Here is a 20,254-nt window from a genome sequence, read left to right as displayed (position 1 = left end):
CGTTTCACAATCTAAAGAGAAAGGGAATCTCTGGTTCCGTGGGAGGGGAGAGATTCGAGATGCCTGTTGTTGCATATAAGTATCACCTACAGACATATCTCGCCTTGTCCTCTTCATCAAAATCGATGGACTTGCAAGTTTACCAGTCGAACATACGACATTTTTCTTCATTACCCCCAACCGATCGATAATTTTTATTGTCGAAAATGTCGGTACATAGATATTCTTTTCTCCAAGAAACGAATGGACCAGGCCGGTCAATAGGAAAAGAACGTTTCTCATCTTTGTTCATTGTGAAATTCATCAGACTCGGAATCATATGTATTTTTTGCAGAGATGGTGTTCGGCGGAGATTATCTATTATCCGTGTATTTACGGGCGACGGATAATACACGAAAGACGACGTAGAGACGAGACACGACGCGTCGCGTCGAGACACGTTAGTAGTCGTAATACGATGACGTCAGACGAGCGTTGGCGGAATGGCTATGGCCGTTCCCGTTCTCTAACGAGGAAGATCGAGAGAAGGAGATGGAGACGACGAAGGATCGCGCGACTACCAGCGCAACGGGACTCGAACAAATAAAAGAACAATTTCTTTGTCATGTATCCGCGTCGACTTAAAGACCTAGCATTGTCCCAACTTTGAAATCGAAGTCGCGTTCGAACAAGACACGGAGATCCTTGACGAAGAATCAGGCTGAAGAATCAGAATTTATATACGTATCGGCGATTAAATGCAAGCGTCACGATATCAAATCCGTACGAAAATATCAAGTACGATCAAGACAAATGAATCTGATTCTGTCTCGTTTCCTATATTACCAGAATACTATATATATATATATATATCATAATCGAACGTCTCGACGCGTCATCGTCGAGATAAGGACTATCAAAATCGTTGAAAGTAGAAGTTTTCCGCTACTTCTTGGTAATAAATCGTGCCGTTTGATCAAGGTGACACGGAGAACGAGAGCGCGCGCGATTTTTTGCGCAAACCGAAGAATGAGAGAAAACGCGAAACAGCAAAGAGGGCGGTTACGTGTAAGGATGTAGAGTGTAGAGAGTCAGTGAGCTAAGCTAGACAGCTGGGATCAGTCGCGCTTTGGGCGTGAGCCAGTCATAAGCAAAAGGCAGAGAGGTTGATACGAGGGTAAAGAAACAGGGAAAACGAGCGAGCGAGCGAGTTGACGAGGAAAACAGAGATCGAGCGACGTTGGTGCAGGAGCGGGGTGGGGTAGAGATAGAGAGCGTGAGCGAGAGGAGGAGAGAGCCAGGAGCATGGTCTGTGGACTGTGGAGGGCTGCGTTCACCGGGCAGTTACTCCGGAACCGTTGCCTTGACGACACGCATCCGCGCATGCGCGTATGCAACGCTACGGGTGCACCACGATCGCGTCACGAGCACCAGTTGCGTTCGCCACCCTCATCTTCCTCGCTATTACAAACTTTTCTCCACCTCTGTTGTTATCTCCCGGCCCGCTGGAACCACCGCTACCATTATATCCGTTACACCGCTAGTGTCTCGCAACCATTGCTCGTTGTCTTGCCCGCTGCCATTGTTCTTCCTTCCGTTGTCATCGTTGTTACTGTTGCTACCACCACCCACCATCGCGTCACCACCACCTTCACCACCATTGGCACCACTCTACCGCGTTACAGGTTGCCACTTTTGATGCTGTTATCGTCGTTTCCCGGTCTCTCGTTATCTTTCTCGTTATCATTTGCATCTTCCGTGATCGTTTCATTCAGCGATATTCTACGACTTTCCTATTCTCATTGTCAGCCTCTTTCAACGTTAGCGTTCTTTTTTCTTGTAATTGCACAAGCAAAGAGAGATATTACTCGAAGGGAGAGCACCCTGTATTAGGTATGCGTATCGTTCCAAACGGAGAACGTTGTTTACATATGTCTATGCGTGTCTTATTACGCCGCATCGTCGACGCGGTCGTCGTTGCGTTTCCTTTGAAAAGTTCGACACGGATAGTTTAGAAGCTACTAGGTACCTACTGTTCCATTTCGAGATTACCCTCTACCTTCCGGTGATTGCATAGCTCGACCTTCGATTCCTCCATTTCACCGTTTTCTCCTTCCCCAGCTGCGCCACCGCCACAACTACCACCACCTTCGTCGTTACCACCACTTCCGTCACCTCCATCATTTCCACCACCATCACCACCTCCGCTACTACCACCTCCAGCTTCATCTCCACCTCCATTTCCTCCTCCTGCCGATTTTCCCTCTCCTATTCTATCGCATTCTCCACCTCTTCCTGTTCCTTCTGCGCGGTTCGCGCATACCCTTACTACGAGCGGCTGGCTGTCATGCGTCGACGGTGCTTCTGATAAGGCGCGACCGTATCGGACCGTTCTTGTCGATAATCCGTGATCGACTCGTCAACGTTCTGTTTGCTCACGGTTTGCGTCGATTCTTTCGTATCAAACCGCTTGATTTCAGTGATTTTACGGTGAGACCGTGAAATTTTTCACGAGGCAAATTCTCCGATAGTTTCGGCTGGTCGATTGGTTCGCGGGACAAGCAGCGTAGAAATTTACTCTACGAGCATTGCCCGATCGATTCGCAACGTCGATGCTCTATTTATCGTTTCGTGCAACGCTGTCGTCCGATCGTTCATCGTACGTTCATCAAATTTCGACCAACGATCGAGTGTGTCGCTGCCACAGCGATAGGAAGAATCGGAAAACTAAGACGGAGAAAAAGTGGTTTGAGAAGGAAGCAAGGGAAAATCGAAAAGTGAGAAGACACCCCTGGGTGATCGATTCGGCTGTTGATGTATGGTGACCGTGACCGAGAGCGGGACCGGGACCGGGACCGTGACTGTAACCGTAATTGTGACCGTGACGTCAAATTTTGGTGTATTTCGATCGAGAAGGAAAAGACAACAGGCTGGTGTTGATCGATGTTTCAGCGTGAATACGTTACAGCGAACGATCGTAAGAATATTAGCGAGAGTTAGTGGAGGAACCACGAGTGCGCTGCCGTTCGATGTTTTGCTGTCGTCGCGAAACCTGCCGCTGTACTTTAACGTTGAAAAAAGCAGCGGCAGGTCGTCGTTTTCGTTTGAGTTTCTTTCGGAGAGCATGATGCAATATTATATAGCAAACTGTGGAAACTCGAGCCGAATCGATTCGTCAACATAGTCCACACGATAGCAGAACGAAAGGTCAGGCCGTACCTAAGACCGGAGAAACCAGAAGGAAGAGAAAGAAAGCAAGTGGGATTAGTTGCGTTTAGTTAATTCGAAGGAAACAATCGGCGAAAACATGGAATTCCTTTGGACAACTCGATACGATTACTCGTTGCTCCTGGAACGCGCCGCTTTTGCTCTCTACTTTCAAATCAAATAAGATTAATACCTTCGCTGTCTTTAATTAAAAAAGGTTACAAGGACGAAGGAGATGATTCTTTGGGAACGTTGAAGTCGACGTTGATCGAGAAACACGATAGACTGGACACGATCTCGCCAAGGGTACCGCGAAAAATGACGTTGCGTGTGATTACTCGAAACGATCGTCTAACTGTTGGATTCGCGACAGAGGTTAGAAACGGATGATCGTTTTCGATGTAGAACCGATGCGACTCGAATAGCGGTGCGAGTTGCGTTTGCATTTCGTAGGAATAGACGCGATTCACGCGTGTATAGCAATCAAGGGTGAACCGAAAGGCAATCCGAGATTAATCACGGAGCATGATCGTCCAGGAGGAAGACGCAAGGTTAACGACGCTAACGCATTTCAAAAGTTTCCAAGCATCGTCGACAACGTCTGACGAGGAACTCTGTCGAGAAATCGGAACGTTGCGGGATAAACGAGAAGAGCGAGTCGCAACGTTTCGTTGATCGGCTGTTCGTTATCGGACGCGAGGAATCAGCACAGAGGAAAGAAACAAGGCGTTTGACCGGCGCGGCGCATACACGACGGTTTGTCCCCGTGGCTGTTCCTCTCTATGTTGGATCGAATCAGGGTGCAAAGCCGCGCGATCGCCAGGGCGAGAGGTTCGTCGATTCGGTATAGTGTCGAGGGCACCGAATAATCAACGTCGTTGTCTTCAAGAGAAAGAAAGGAAAATCGGCTGATAGCAAGGGAAGCGTGGCGTGACAATAGTTGGTGTTTGTCGGAAGCGAAAGAACGAATAAGAAGTGGAAAAAGGACGTTGATCGCGAGGTGGATGGTTAATCCTCGGTAGGTCGCCACTTTGGGAGCAGACACAGTCTGGAACCAGAACCGGGACCAGAGTCGGAGCCAAAGCCACAGGAAGAAACAAAGCTTGAGTCAGAGTCTCAAAGTTAGAGTCAGAGTCAGAGTCAGAATCAGAGTCAGAGTCAGAATTAGAGTCAGAGCAGGAGCAGCAACGTTTCTACGATTCTCCGCCACCACGAATGGACGTGAGCGTGTGCTGCTTGCCCGCCAGTGCCGGCTCGGGGGCCCAGCACCCTCATCCAGCGAGTTTGCCTTCCGGCGGACAGCCGACGATTCAACCACCCTATCAATATGCCGATCAGATAGTACCGGATCGGGGTCAACCCGACGGATTGCCGGTACTCGGTTGTACCGGTCAGGATAACTGGCAGCAGATCTCCTCCGCTTCGAACGTCGTTGGTGCTGTCACCGCTGCCGCCGCCACCACCACCACCACCACCTATATCGATTACTCCTGGTTGCAGATGCAGGTGAGACGATCATTTTTTCCCCTCTCCTTTCCTTTCCTTTTCGTTCCTTCCCTTTGCTTCGCTTTGCTATGTTTTGCTTTCATCACCACGCGGTTCACAATTTTATCATTTTCTAGCTTCTTACTCGATCACCCGCGTCGTTTACAATTCGCTTCGTAGCTCTTTTTCCCTGGATCTATTTCGTCGATCATTTGAAAGAAACACAGGGCTTAACGATCCTTATCTCATCGAGACGATGAGTCATGGTATCGATGACCGACTCACGGCGATCGTAACCGTTCGTTGTTAAAAACTGCCAATAAACGAGGACGAATCTCGAGGAATTGATCTCGCTCGTGATTAACGAAGAAAACAACATCGCGATGTGACTGTGACGATGAGGATACGGCGATCGGATATTTTCGTGGAATACGGTTTTTTTTGCTGTGTTTCACCGAACGCCAGGCTGCGTTGCCTCGTAAAAGAATACGTGGACGCGTGTTTGCAGATCGATCGTGTCGGAGAAGGAGTACGAGATAGCGTATCGATTCCGAGCCAGCATTAGATCGTAAAATAATAGAGCGAAGTAATAACGGCCATTACTATTATCTTGGCCCGAGTAATCGTTTTTCCCTTTTAGACGCAGAGCGGTGTTTCCACATAAAGCCGCGCGCGTTGTTGACAGGGCAAATATCCTTTGATACGCCGTCCGTCTGGGACACGCGTCGCACGCCTTTCCACCTTACCGACGAACTCGATGACTGTACGAGTGCTCCCTCCCCGGCTCTTTGCTTCGACCTTCGTCTCACTGCTCTATTTACATAAACCTACGGTTCGACTTGTTTCGCGAATTAGTCTATCTCATTAATTTCTACGTTGGGATTGGCTCAGCCTGCCTAGATTCGATTCCATTCGATTCGACGCGGTTCGATCGCAAACTGTTCTCGCCTGTTCGTACCGCGTACAGATTCTCGGTAAACGAACAGACTTTTCAGCGACGTTCCAGCTGCGCGTTACTTACGTTTCCAACGTAACGTCCACCTTCCAAGGCAAAGGAATTCGAGCGATCGAAGAATAAAATGACAAACGACGGTCGAGTCCGGGCCGAGTTGCACCATTTGGCGATTTCGTTTCGAAACGGCTCGTCGATGGCGTTCGGTGCTCGAATAAGACTAGAATAAGGTTATATGAAGCTAATTAAAATTCGGGAGCTTTTTCTTTTCGGTCGTAGACGAAGAGGGACGAAGACCGATCGGAAGCAAGTCAGTTTTTTCGACTGACTTTCGAGCGCCAAACGTTCCTCACTTTTTCTACGCGACGACGAGAATAGACACGCGTCCTGGCTACAGTAGGAAACCGGTTCTTCGTACCGTTATCGATACCAAGTTTTGGTAAGCGAAATTTGCACCAACCAATCGTTCGTCGATCGTGCACAGGTCGGTCTGCCGCATATCCGCTGATCGGCAACCTCTGCGTATCAGTAACGTATATATTCTTCGGATTGTACGATTGGTTCGATCTCGAAACAGAGACAGAGAAAACAAGGAGAAAAGAAACTGTAAAAACGACCGGAGCGTGGTAAAGAGGAAAAAGTCGCGGGTGCAGAGAATGGGTGACTGTACGTTTCTAATTAGCCATCACCGGAACGCAATCTAAACGTATTGTGACGCGCGTAAGATAATAAGCGGACGGAAATCCACGATTATCGTGGTCAGGCAGAAAGGGCATCCCGACGACGAGCACCGGACGAACCATTTCCACGGTTCACCGCCCTTCGTTTCAGTTCTGCGTATGATTATCGTTCCAGCGATTATTTTGCTCGATGTTCGAGTAGAAAACAAACGCAATTAACATTAGGCTCGAAGATCGCTCGACTCCAGCTAAAATGTAGTATGTGGACGATCGTGTTTGCTCGAAGGGAAACTCTCTCACGCGTTTAACGTTACCGAACCGATTGTTCGTTCGCTTGTACTTTTTCACTCGTGTACACGTGGGCGGTTACGGAAGTTCCAATCCTTCACCGATCGTACGCTTCAACGTGTCTGCGTTATTATTTTTCGTAGGCTACGTAGTTCGCTCGCGCGTTGCCCAATCACGGCACATCTCTACGCGGCAAAGATTTATAGAAACACGCGGTTGAACGTTTGAACGGTCGAACGTTGGGACATGTTCGAAAATAAACGGAGGAAGAGGGAAACGCGTTCGATATCGGACGTATCGCGAACCGCGAGTAAGTATCGGACGAGCATCGAGTCATTCTGTTCTCTTCCACTGGTAGTTCGCAGTTCGCAGCTCGCAGTGAGTCACGGCGAATCGCGGACGAATGCGCGAGTGGGTGGCCGTGCGGTTACTCGCGTCTTATGCGTTAGATGTATCTACACAGGATTACGGACGGATGAGAAACGTTTTTCTTTTTTCCCTAACAAACGCCTCTCTTGCCCCGTTTCTTTTTATTTCCGCGTATAATTAGTGAGAAACAGCCAGGCAGAAGGAAAGGGGCATTATCCTATGGTTATAGGGGCAGTCGTGTTTCGATCGTTGGATCGCAGAGATTTACGCATTGTCAGGAACATTGGCTTCCTCCGTTTGGCAACCTCGATTCGTCGTCGTTATATTTAGTTACGTTTGAACTGCACCAAACCAATGTTACGGACAATTTACTCGCGAAATTAGTTACAAAACGCTCGACCTATCTACCCATCAGTCACTTCCTCTTCCTTCACGTTAAATAGATGGACGGCCATTAAACGCCGAGAGTGGAGGAAGAGTTATTGTTCGCGAGTTACCATAATACATTCGAACGCATACACCACGAATCGTAGGCTGTACGTCCGTTCGCGTTTCCCCCTCCCTTTTTTTCTTCCAATTCTTTCGCGTCAACTATAAAGAAACTATAAAGAAAACCAGCCGCACAGGACGAGAAAAGAAGGTCTTAACGAATCGATTCGCGTTCAACGAAAAAACGTCTTCCTTCTCGCTATCGTTCGTAATATCGTTTCACCGTTTCGGTAGCTCCAAGTCACGGGCTACGATCGCCAGGAAACAGATATGACGCGCGTCGCGAAGCGTGAAAAGCTCGAACGCACCCAACGATTACGTTCAAATGCACGTGGATATACGTATCCCTGCGTAAATGGATACATATAACCCAAATGGTGGGAACAATCGGACGACGATTTACGTGCCGTTCGATCACTCGTACGATAACGTTGCAGCTTTTCTGGGAATTTATCGACGACGATGGTTAACCTCGATCGAATGTGGCGACACCGAGCGCATTTTCACGCGAAACCTCTAGATTCGTCGCGGAGATCCAGGCGAGGAAATGTCTCGTGGACTTTGTTTTGAAATTACGACGATGATCACGTCGACGACCGACGTGTCGTGACAAAAATGACCGACGACCGAGAAAAATCATTTCTAGGAGAGATAGGAATTAGCGATTGGTATAACTGCAAGAGAGGGATGTATATTTGTTGATGCACTCGGCAGTGATCGGCGCGGTGTACGGTGCGGTAGGCCGAAGGCGACGGCGCGGCGGCGTGGCGCGGCGTGGCGTTTCCGCGTAGAGACGCGTTCCAGTCGAGAGGATCGAGAGGGCAACAGGTCGATCGAGAAGGCGCTGCTTGGCTGGCCGGTGCTGGTATTCCGGTACGGTTCGTCACGAGCCGTATCGCGCCAGTCGCCGCGAATCGTATCGCGAATCGTTCGATTTTCTACCGATACGCGCTACGAGAGGTCCGAGGTGCTTCGCACTTACCGGCTGTTTCATCGACCACGTGGAAAAGGAATATAAACTTGCTACACCGTTATTCGTTCGACATACGCTCTGGTAATTTACTCCCTAGAAGCAGCACGAAACCAACAAATTTCCCGTTACTACCTGTCGAAACGCTTCGATGATAATTCACAAATAGAATCATTTTCTTTCACTACCGCGATTGACACGCTACCGTTTAGTCCGCTCGCGGTTGCAGGCGAATTACGTTTTACGAGATCGTTGGATAGAGGAAGAGAGATGGCGCGAAGAGGATCGACGAGGATCCTCGCTCGTATCTACGTTCGAGTATCGTAGTTCGTAATCCGCGAATGTCTCCGCGCGACACGTCATTCGTGAGGACGGTCGGAACGATAAGTTCGAACAGCGTGTTCGTTTCAACGCTTTAAAAATATCGTTGATCGAACGACGAGAGAATGGAAGAATTTCGACCGCCATACCGACGATCGGTTATCCACGAAAACGGATAATCGAAGACGCGAGAATGATCGATTAGAATGGAACGCGACAAGAGGAGGGGAGTAGGATAGAGCGTATAGAGTGTGGCGGATCGACCGATGGCAGTACAATAAGGGTGTTGTAAGTAAGAAGCAACGAAGACCTCATAGAAGGTAACCTCGTGGCATTGCATACCTGATGTTCGCGAACAAGCTCTTTGTAGCTGGTACGGAAGTCTCGACTATATAACACATTAGCATTACGAACTAACACGGGAGACGGATTGTAAAGCAACGGTGTATCTGCTGTAATAACTGTGAAATGACTTTGCGCTCCCCATACCAATGAGATGGATTTTAATGGCTCGACACACGACCGTGTCTTCCTACTTCAAGCGCGTGCAAAAATTTGACTTTTCTAGCCGAGAATGGAGTAGCTGTTGTCACTTTCGCGTTCCTTCGTACCTTCTTGCCCGCATATTTTATGCAATCTCATTTGACAACGTCGTGACGACGACGTTATCGATCGATTCGATCGTGGTGTATCTTAAAAAAATCGTCTCGTTACGCCAATGTCTCGTAACGTTATCGACGGCTAGTTAATTTTAACGGGGAAAACAATCGACAGAGGGTGAAACAGAGGGGACAAGACAGACGAAAGAGACACGAATCGTTTTCGGTTGGGCGGATGCTAGTTGATTATCCGTTTCTGTTGCGCTCTCTCACCAAGTACCGTTATACTTGCGGCGCCCGGGGCCTCCAAGATCCCTTCTTTCCTCCTTTCCTCCTTTCTTTCTCCTGTCTACTCTGCTCTTCTCTGCCTTGCTTTACCTCACTATACTTTACCTTATCCTTATCTTCTCCTTCTCTTCTCTTCTCAGGATCTCACTCTAGCCTAGCTTGGCCTGTCTTGCCCTGCCCTGCCATGCCCTATCCAACTACCCGATTAATCGCGGTACGCGGAAACAGATTTCTACCCGGTACAACCAAATTTCGAATAATAGAACGATATGTAAACACACACACACATACATATATATATATGCGGTTGATTCATCGTTGACACATCGGTGTAATTTTAACTATGTCGTGTTGGTTATTTTTTCAAAACACGTTGAACAAATCGTCGTTAGATGTGATCGGAAATGAAAAGAAAAAAAAAAAAAAAGAAAGAAATAGAAGAAAAAGGGGCGGGCAATAGGAAAGTTTGGCTTATTTGCATAATATTGTCACAAGTCAAAATTGAAAGATCGGATCGGTGGAAAGAAAGAAGCGCATTGGCGGTGTTGTTGAACGGCTGATTTATAGCCGGCAGACTTTGGGCTACTTTCTCGAGTCGGTCATTACGTAAAGGTTGCCGGCCGTCCGAACGTTTCACGCTGCTTCGTTTTCGCGAACGTGTCGCTTCGATAAAACCGCGAAACGTCCCACCTCGTCTGACTGTGGTGTCGCGTCGTTCGCAGCGTAGCCGAATTTGCGACCAATCGACCGAGTTGAAATCGAGATCGCGCGAACAAAAAGGATACCATCGTGACTCAAGGTTCGCGCGTCTTCGTTCAAGGACAGGATTCGATCGCGGTTTGCTATCCAATTGGAATAGAAAGTTGAATCGCGTTGACGCGAGCGTGCGCTCTCATTGGTACCGATCGCGTGCATAGTATAGTCGCATGTTGGCAAGAGAAACAGAGGGAAAGAAAGAGACAGACATATACATATGGAGAAAGAGAGAATGAGAGAAAGAGGCAGGACAAGGAAAGAGGAGCGCTGGATGATGAGTCTGACTGGAATCCTTTCTGAACGTTGACCTACGCGGTGCTGAAGATCAGGGAAACGTAGGTATATCTCTACGTCGTCGTTTGCACGCATCGTGCATCGCAACCAACACCAACACCAACGAACAACGCTTAGGTCGGGTCGGTAGTGAGTCCGTTATGAAATATGAAGTATCAACGATGTTTATCGATATAAACCTATAATCGTGCGTCACTTGCAGCGTTGAATACGAAACGATAGCTCTCGTGTATGCCACGACGCGTGAAGCTTTTAATCGTTTCTCTTTTAACCGTCTGTCACAGTATTCAGAGAGATTTTGGTGTTGGCACGGAATATCAACGATATCGTTGATATTGGGGATCGCGTAAACCGAGCACTGGATATATCCGAAGGAATGGCGAGGAAGCGGCAGGATAAAACACAGGAATTGACATTCTAGGCAGGGTTTTAGCGAGAAAAGCTAGCTGCTCGCAAGGTCTGTCGATTCGTGATATACGTGATATACGTTATTAAGAAGTTCCGAAAGGGGGAGCGCAGCGTGTCGCGAGTCGGCTGATTCGAAAATATTAGCGGCCGTTCGAACGAACCGACGAAAATCGTTTAGTGGACGATACATAGATGGATACGTAATAGAAGAGTCGCGTGCTCCAGGGGCGTTTCTCGATAGTAGAAAAGTTCCGAAGGAGGTCTTTAGCCTTCGACGCGTACTGTGCGGCCTGCAGGAAGACCGGTGAGCAGCAGTGACTTTTAAGATGCGTACCGACACGCATTCTACGTGTCTCTCGGCTGCGTGGCAATCGTGTCAGCAATGCCGGGAACCGTGAAACGCATGTAAATCCTCTCTTTGCACAGCCAGGGGACAAAAGTCGATGTAACGCACGTTCGCTAGAGTACTTTCGAACCAGTAGGTACCACGCTACTACTTTCAGTCAACATTCGACCGAATTTTCGAACGCGATCGCCCGCTTCTTTTTGCTAACGATTCACTCTTTTACAACCACGCAAGGGAGAAGACGATACAAGGAACGTGGAACGTGACGACGAGTAAAAACTTCGCCGCCTCTCGTTCAAAGCCGTTGCATTTTCGAAGACACCTTTCCAACGTATTGCGCAACGCCGCAAAGGCGGATATAGGTCAAGAAACAAGATTAGTATCTGCGGAGCACGACGTGCAAGCATAAACCGCGGTCTCCGTTCGGTTTGTAACGCCGCCGTTCGGAGAGAGCACCGAGACTTTCGCGATAGTGTTCCATTCTATTCCATTCCATTCCGTTCCGTTTCCAGTCTCTCTTATAAAGCGATAGTATTAGAACGACGTATTGGATGCGACGCGATGCTCAGCCGGTAATTCGGCAAGGATTCTTATCGAAGGAGCTGGCTTTTTTAAAAGAATATGGAATATCAAGCTTAACTCGGCCAGATCTATGCACGTTGTAACCGTGATACCATCCGAAGAACGTTCGATAGTTAGGAAAGATAGTTGCAACAGTCGATCGAAGACCGTTCTTATTACGCAAGGTATAACAAATCGATAAAATTATTGGCCGAGCGTTGGCAAAGGTCACGACCCGTCTTCCGCGATTTACGTTTTTCGCAAAGGCGCTGTAAATCCGTCGTCTTGTACGATAATAAACACGCGTTGGCTATTAGGTAGAAATTTAATGGCTGATTACGTAATATTCAGAGAAATCGTCGATATGGGGCAATTTATTTTCGATAAGAAGTTTTTGACGGATTCTTAAACGAACACACAAGCCGTATCTTTAGATAGAGGAACGGAACGTGGATATCTATTTGCGGTGAAATGATCGCGTGCATCGATTAGAACGACGCAGACGCAAATGTGAGAACGACACCTGAAAAGCAAACGGACGCGATATTTGCTCGGCCTTTTTCATTTTTTCTCTTCTTTTTTTTTCGGCTTGATCCGTGTTTGACTTCCGATGACGTTTGCGAACCGCTTCGACACCGATACGGCGTTTAACGTAGCCGTTATCTTCCTCCGCGAATACCGGTTTGTATCCCTTTTCTCACGGTTTTCGCATAAGCTGCGATATTTCGCGATTCTGCGCGCAGGCAAAAGTCGACGAACGCACACCGCGACGATCCGTAACCAAAGTACGTAGAGCCGTACAAGTTTGCGTGAGAAAAAATGACGCGTCGCTCATAAGTTCAAAGTTAAATACAAAATATAACGAAACGACGGGTTAGATAGTAATAAGGTAGAAACAGAGTAGAATAGGTCACGTAAATAAGCAATTAGTTCACTGATAGAGCGATAACCAACTATGACAAATATGGAAGAACGAACGAAAAGAATCGTAGAGCAAATCTGTTTCTAAGCTAGTGAGACCGCGATTACATAAATAATAATAATAATAATAATAAGCGGAGAAAACGACAATCGATCAAAGGATGATACAGCAATGGGAAAACAGAGTGAAATCGAAGAACGACGTATGGTATTTGGGTGTCGCGAATCGTTGTCAAGCAATGAGAGTAGGTCGGAACGAAGAAGGTAGGAAATGATCGGTGTTCGTTTACAGAGAGTGGAGCGTCCGCGAATATAGAAGCGTGAATTATGAAATACGCGGTCGGCTGGGCTGCGTTGGTTTTCTCAGTTTCCCTCGTCGCTCGTCGAGCGTCTTATCACCGGTAAACACATTCTTATAAAAGGTACACATCGTTGCAGGTTAGATCGGCACTGCGGCCAATGTCACATTGAGATTAGATTGTTTGCAATTACTTGCTTTTCGTATTTACACGGATTATCCTTTCCTGTCGTTATCACCAGTCGTCTCGAAAATCGAATGGCATCGGCTTTCGAACGAACCGCGCATCTTCTTACGCAACGTGCGTAACGTCTTCTCGAATTTGATGGCGCGAAACTTCGAAACGGATGGACGCTGCCCTTCGAATAATAATCGAAACATACGATTTCAAGGTGAACATTCCAGACCAACTAAACCCTAAGCGTTCACCATTACAATTAATCGGTTGGCAAAATTCTCGAAGAACACGCGATCCGCGTCGAAGAAGGGACATATATCGGGTGTCGAATAAATTGCACGAACAGCTGGTCAAGCAAGCGCGGCCGCTCGTGATTTCTTCGGCGCAACGGTTTATACAGATTTGCCAGACGATGCGTTAGAGCGGATTATCGTCGTGTTCAGAGGCAATAGTTCTATTCCCGGAGAGGATGCAGACTTCTCGTAGTCGAGGAAACACGAGCGAGAGGGAGGAAAATCAGGATAAACGGAACAGGGAGGCGTCTGAGCGGCGCAGGACGACGCGACGAACGTGGCGTGGCATTGAAATCGAGAATGTCGTCTGACTGCGAGCGGCTGTTTTCACTGTCGCTATTCGCGCGTGGCGCGTGGCGCATGGCGCGTGGCGCACGCCGCGCCACCTCCGGCAGAACCAACCGCCGCGCCACGCCGGTTTCACAGCCAGCGAGAAGAACGTGGATGTTGCTCGCCGCTTGGCTACGTTTAGGCGACCACTGCCGCCGACGTCCGATCTATCGTACCTTTTCTGGGCCGAATATTTTTGGAACGCGCGCTCTGCACGCTTGCCGCGGTTGGTCAAGGTTGATCACTGTTGCGTCCACAGCGCTTATAACTGTAACGATAGTTGCTACGATTTACCGCCGGTTTCCTTTTACGGTTTTGCGGTTTGCCTTAGACGAGTCGAACCGCCAGCTTATTTCTTAAATCCGTTTCTTCAATTCGGAGCGATGCTTTTGCCTCGCTCTCCGTAGAATCGTTCCCGAAGGGAAGAAAACGGCGACTACGAAATTGCGCGCACGGCCTTGGCCCTCGCGTGTCTCCCAGCGTTTCCGCGTGCTTCCTGGAGAACACGCGCTCGATTCCACGGGCCACCGACGCTGTTCGTCACAGCATCGAGAGCGAAATTGTTATCCTGACGTTTAGACGCGAAGGAAACTGCGCGAAGAAGCAAAGAGACACGTAGCGATTGATGCAGTCGCACGAACCAAGTGCAGCGCAAATTGTATTCGGTTGTTACGTAAGTTCGCTTAAACTACATATTTTTTTTTATCTTCCCGAACTTATCTACGTTACAGCCCGATACATTTATGGACATGCGAATTTATATAGATGCCCGGTTTCAAGGTCGTGATTTACGGGAACACGTATTACGTGTCGCTTATCGTATTAAGTTGTGCCAAAAGTTTCTTTCGTTTCATACGGAGATAACAGACGCACAATATTGTTTGCTTTACGTTATTTTACTGAATTGTGTATGACCCATTTTGTTCTATTGGAATCCGGAATATTCGTCGAAGAGAAAGCCGCGATTTCTGTCCCGCGCAGATGGCATTCGACGGATGATAGAAACTTGGATCATTCGATGAAAACGTCGGGTACATTGTCAAAATTACGTGGTTGCCAAATTTACGATTTCGGCGCGGACTCTGTCGAATTTGTCATGCTCATCGTACGAGATATTAGTATTACAGAGTATCTTATTATTAGTATTAGTATTAGAGATATTATACTCTACCTTCCTACGACATCTACGTTCTTCCCTATGACATACCGCGCTCATAAATCGCCGTCAATTATTCCTTTTCGATTACAAGTTGAACCGCGTTGCATCGTCCTACGAAACTCGTCGAATCGATTTGAACGTACCGCTCGTACAGTCGCGTGCGTACAGACCCCCGCGCGCTGTCACTCCCATTACCATCCAAAGATGTCTTCATGCGATAACATGCGATCAGACCAGAGCATTGCTGTTCGCTGCTTCTCATAAGACGAAATACTCCGTAAACACGTTTCTGTTATTCCTTTGTTCTGTGACTCAAAATGCGTTCACATTCTCCGATAATATTGCAGGAGATACGCACAAGTATACGTACGTACATTCAAGCATATATACGGACCTCCAAGTATATGTACGTTCGTTCAAGCATATATACGGACGTCTAAGTGTACGTGCAGACGTCCAAGCATATATACTGACGTCCAAGCACATATACTGACGTCCAAGTATACGCACGTACGTTCAAGCATATATACGGACGCCCAAGTATACGTATAGACGTTCAAGCATATATACGGACGTCCAAGTATACGTACGTACATTCAAGCATATATACGGACGCCCAAGTATACGTATAGACGTTCAAGCATATATACGGACGCCCAAATATACGTACGTACGTGCAAGCACATATACGGACGCCCAAGTATACGCATAGACGTTCAAGCATTATATACGGACGTCCAAGTATACGTACGTACATTCAAGCATATATACGGACGCCCAAGTATACGTACGTACGTTCAAGCATATATACGGACGCCCAAGTATACGCATAGACGTTCAAGCATATATACGGACGCCCAAATATACGTACGTACGTGCAAGCACATATACTGAAGTCCAAGTATACGCACGCACGTTCAAGTATATATACGGACGTCCAAGTATACGTGCAGACGCCCAAGAATGTATGCTGACGTCCAGGTATACGTACGTACGTTCAAGCATATATACGGACGTCTAAATATATGCATGTACGTCCAAGCATATATACTGACGTCTAAGTATACGCACGTACGTCCAATTATATATACGGATAAGTATATGCACGGATGTCCAAGTATACGTACGTCCGTTAAAGTGTTCATACGTTCACGTGCGTACGAACGAGAACTGATGGTTTTCCGCGCGATACATTTTTAGAAGGCGAAGGCGCGTTCGAGAGGAAAGCTTCGACATGATCGTTTTAAGAGGAAGGAGGCTCCTTTTAACGTACAGCTAGACGCGACTTTGCACGCTTCTTCGAGCAATTGAGAAAGAACCGTAGGAAAATAAGTAAGGTAATGGAATCTTCGTACATTTTGCTGTGGTTCTCTACAGCAACAGCCACTCTACTCGAATATGTGTCTCCGCCATTTCCCCCGCCTTTTTTGCTCGTTCTTTCTCTTTCTCTGTTTCGCGTCAGCTCCTTGTCCGCAAGAGGTTTGCCGATCGTGAAGTTGACTTTAAACGATACTACGTTATCGCATAGCGTCGCGTCCTGTGGTCGCGTCGACCCGAAAGGTGGTATGCGAGGAAAAAACGAAAGAAAACGTGATCGTTGGCATGGGACGTTTGAAAGGACGTTGGCGAAACTGCGCGAGGTAAATCGTCCCGTTACGGGAAAGAAAAAAAGAAAAATATACGAGTCGTTTAATGCAAAAGTGGTGTAAGTCAACTTTTTGCCTATTTGCTCGAACGGCGCATCTCGAAAGCATAAGCTTCGTTCTTCCGTTTTCCGCGGCAACCGTGTAAATATATCTTCATTAGTTGGTCACTGATAATAGCGTGATAAGCGAGAATCGGCCACTCGACCTCTTACGGAATTTTTAGTTTACCCTTCGTTAACGAGTAATCGACTTTTTCGACTTACACCACTTTTGCATTAAACGGCTCGTACGTGGTGGAAGGAATGAAACAACGTCTTGTGAGAATGCAAGAAAAGGGGAAGGCAAGAGAAGATGTACCCTGGTGCGACGGATCGGCGAGGAAAATCGGAAAAGGAATTGGCAACAGCGCCAAGCAAGAAGGAACTTTGAACGCGTGTTTCCCCGAGCGTGCGCGTGTTCTTCGTCGTTTGTCCAGTGGCCGTGCTGCTGGTGAATTTGCAGCGGTGCAGCGCACAGGCACACGGGCGAACGTGTTCACGCAGGTGAGTCCCCGTGTCATAGGTAGCCGTGTTCGTATAGAGGTCCGCGACGTACGTATACATCTAGACGCGAAACACTGCGATGAGGCGAATGTACGTGTCAGGTACACGCGTACGTGTTCGTTATACAACTTTTCCAGCAGTCACGGAGGCGTAGAGGTGAGCCGGTGGCTTGTGGACGATGGAAAGTGGGGGAACAGAATGCGGAATAGCCTAGAATGTGATGTGAGCGCTCTCCATACCACTCCTCTCACTCTTCCTTATTTTCCTTCTCTTTCTTTGACTCTCTACCATTTCTTTCTCATCCCTCTCTCTTAAACGCACATACACACACACATACACACACAAAATCCCTATCTTTCTTAGGACACCACTCGCCCGAACCACGCGTTGTTTGCGTTGTCTCTCCGTCTAACGTTTGAACAAATTCTATACAATTCTATACAATCGTCTAGCCGTCGTTATGTTCCACGAAGAACATTATACACGATAGTGGCACCTTGGAAACATCGGTGAAAAAGTCGGTTGAACAGCCGTTTATTGCACGTTGTGTACTTTCTGGTCAATGTGACCAACGTTTCCATACGACCTCTTAAACCACTGCGTTAACTTACGTAACCCAAGCAAGGGACAAGTGTCAAAGATTGACCGATCGTCGTTAAAGAACTACCAGTTTACCGATAGGAAAACGATAATCGGCTGATCCCTTTGGGCCAACCTCGACCCCAGGCTCCACTCGAAGGAAATCGTATTCTCTTCCTAGAAGCATGAGCATCGCAGGTCTGGTAGAAATGCATGAATTGGTAGACAGGTGGGCCACCTGCTAAAATTCCAGGACAAAGGGAAGCTTCGGAAGATCGAGATACCGGGATAACGCGATTACCAATCGCGACGTAGCACGTATACATTTATATATATATTAGAAATCACATAATAAGAACCGCTAATACTTTACCTTTACGAAAGATTTATTTCGATCTAAACAGTCTTTTACTCTTTTATTTATTTATTTATGGAATATAGTTATCGGATCCAGAGAGGTAGGAAGAAGAGAAAAGAAAAGGAAATTTTGAATGAAAATTTTGCGCAATGCAGATGAAAAGATGTGGTTAAACAGTAAAGCTAGGATCAAGATAACGCCTCATAAATCGCACGCTTGAACGACGCATCACTCACGGAGAAGAAATGTACGCGGCTGGAAAAACTGTTAGCTAGATAGCAAATATGATTCAGGGTATCAAGATAGGAATATTTAGGCTTACAAGCATGACAGTGAAATGGTAACGGTTTTCTTAAAGATTTAACAAAGCGATGTTAAGAACTGCGAAATCTCGAATGAATTGGTTGTGTGTACGTCCGATGCTTTAGGTCGATAGTAAAGCAACCCCAAATGGATTTGAACGCATGGTCCTTTATTTTCGAGAAATTAATAAGTATTTTTTATACTTTACTATATAAATTCTTTTAATCAATTAATTAATATTGCGTTCCTTTTAACATTACATTTTTACAGTTTATTTTCATAAATTTTTGATTATTTTTATTTATTACACTACCGCCACATATTTTTACAAGTTTGTGGATCGAGATAGCAATCAAAACATTTGAGACGCAAGAGGTTGCTTCACCAAGAACGTAATTTCTCCATTAATTTCTCGAAAACAAAGGACCATGCATTCAAATCCTTCTGGGGCTGTTTTACCATCAACTTCGAATGGAAAGAATACCAAAGCCTCGAATGCACAAATCATTCGAGATTCCGCAGTTCCTGTCATCTCCCAGCAGTTAAGATCTATCGATGCCAAATACGCGAACCGTTTGTATGGCCACTGTTTATTTTACCTAGCAAACACGTATCAGCGACGAATCTACGTTCATCCAGAGACTTTAGATCAAGCAATAACGTTATCGATGAATAATCATGGCACGTTCCGCTCATGGGTCCGTGCGATCCGCTGCTTGCGAAGCGTGTTGAATTCTTTCGGAAGTTGTAAAATAATTGCGATCCTAAACACGCAACGTTTTACCAATCGATGATAAAACGAAATTTGTCAAGATGCCGATTACCGGTGGCGCATCGATATACCAAATTCCGCTTTCGTTTCGCGTTCGCCAGCTTCGCTTCGCATTATACCAATCATTCGCAAGTTCTTAAACGATAGAATTAGCGCGTGAGCGTCGGCGAGGAAATAATTATTCACGATAGAATACGCAAAGCGTGCGGGCGAGGGCACCTTCGCTCTTTCCTTTCTCGTCTCGCAATAGCGATGATACGACAATGACGATAATACGGTAATAGTGGTGACGCTACGATAATTATTTAATGACATACGTTGAACGTACGCCGCTAAAAATCGACGCTGAAACCTTTCGCTAAAAGTGACTCGCTTGACTGAAGCATTTTTACCGTCCAACGGTTACCAGCCTTTCGCCGTACAAATTGATCGTTCGTAAACGCCATTTACGTTAAAAATACGTCGCACGTATAGAATAGATCTGGTGGACAGAATGGTTGCAGTGGAGATAGAAGATGATGCAAGTGGGCAGAGTGAACGAAGGGAGGCGGATCGGGCGGACAGATTTTCGGTAAACGCTGGTGGAGCTGAAGAGCTGGTTATTCCGAGGAAGAAGCGTGTTAAGCGCGAAGAATAGACAGCGTCTATGGATAGGTCGGTGGGCAAACGCGATATATCACAGGATACGGGTCGCTGGTTTTCCGAATGACCGTCTAATGGCGTTGAGGCGGGGTGGGCCGAGGTTGCGCCGGTGTCCGAACAGAAAATTAGTGGTCACAAATCAACCACCGTACGACCGCCATTGTGCAGCATGGTGCGCGCTAGGTAGAGCGTAGGAATCTGATCCTTCCGAAATTCTGACCTTTCCTATTTCGATGCGTTC

The 20,254-nt window shown here is 47.0% G+C and overlaps 1 protein-coding gene across 3 annotated transcripts in view; it reads left to right on the top strand.

The window, feature by feature from the left end:
* Nucleotides 1-1,297: 1,297 nt before the first annotated feature.
* LOC132916788 (Krueppel-like factor 12) overlaps nt 1,298-20,254 on the top strand; it is a 45,729-nt gene continuing 26,772 nt past the window's right edge. For all 3 annotated transcript variants that reach the window (XM_060977114.1, XM_060977115.1, XM_060977113.1), the window contains exon 1: nt 1,298-4,692. In XM_060977114.1, coding sequence (XP_060833097.1) covers nt 4,402-4,692 — 291 coding nt within the window. In that variant the 5' untranslated portion in view covers nt 1,298-4,401. The remainder of the gene's footprint in view (nt 4,693-20,254) is intronic.

Source organism: Bombus pascuorum, chromosome 2, assembly GCF_905332965.1.
Source record: "Bombus pascuorum chromosome 2, iyBomPasc1.1, whole genome shotgun sequence".
NCBI classification, from domain to species: Eukaryota; Metazoa; Arthropoda; class Insecta; order Hymenoptera; family Apidae; genus Bombus; species Bombus pascuorum.
This window is presented reverse-complemented; position numbering and strand designations above follow the sequence as displayed.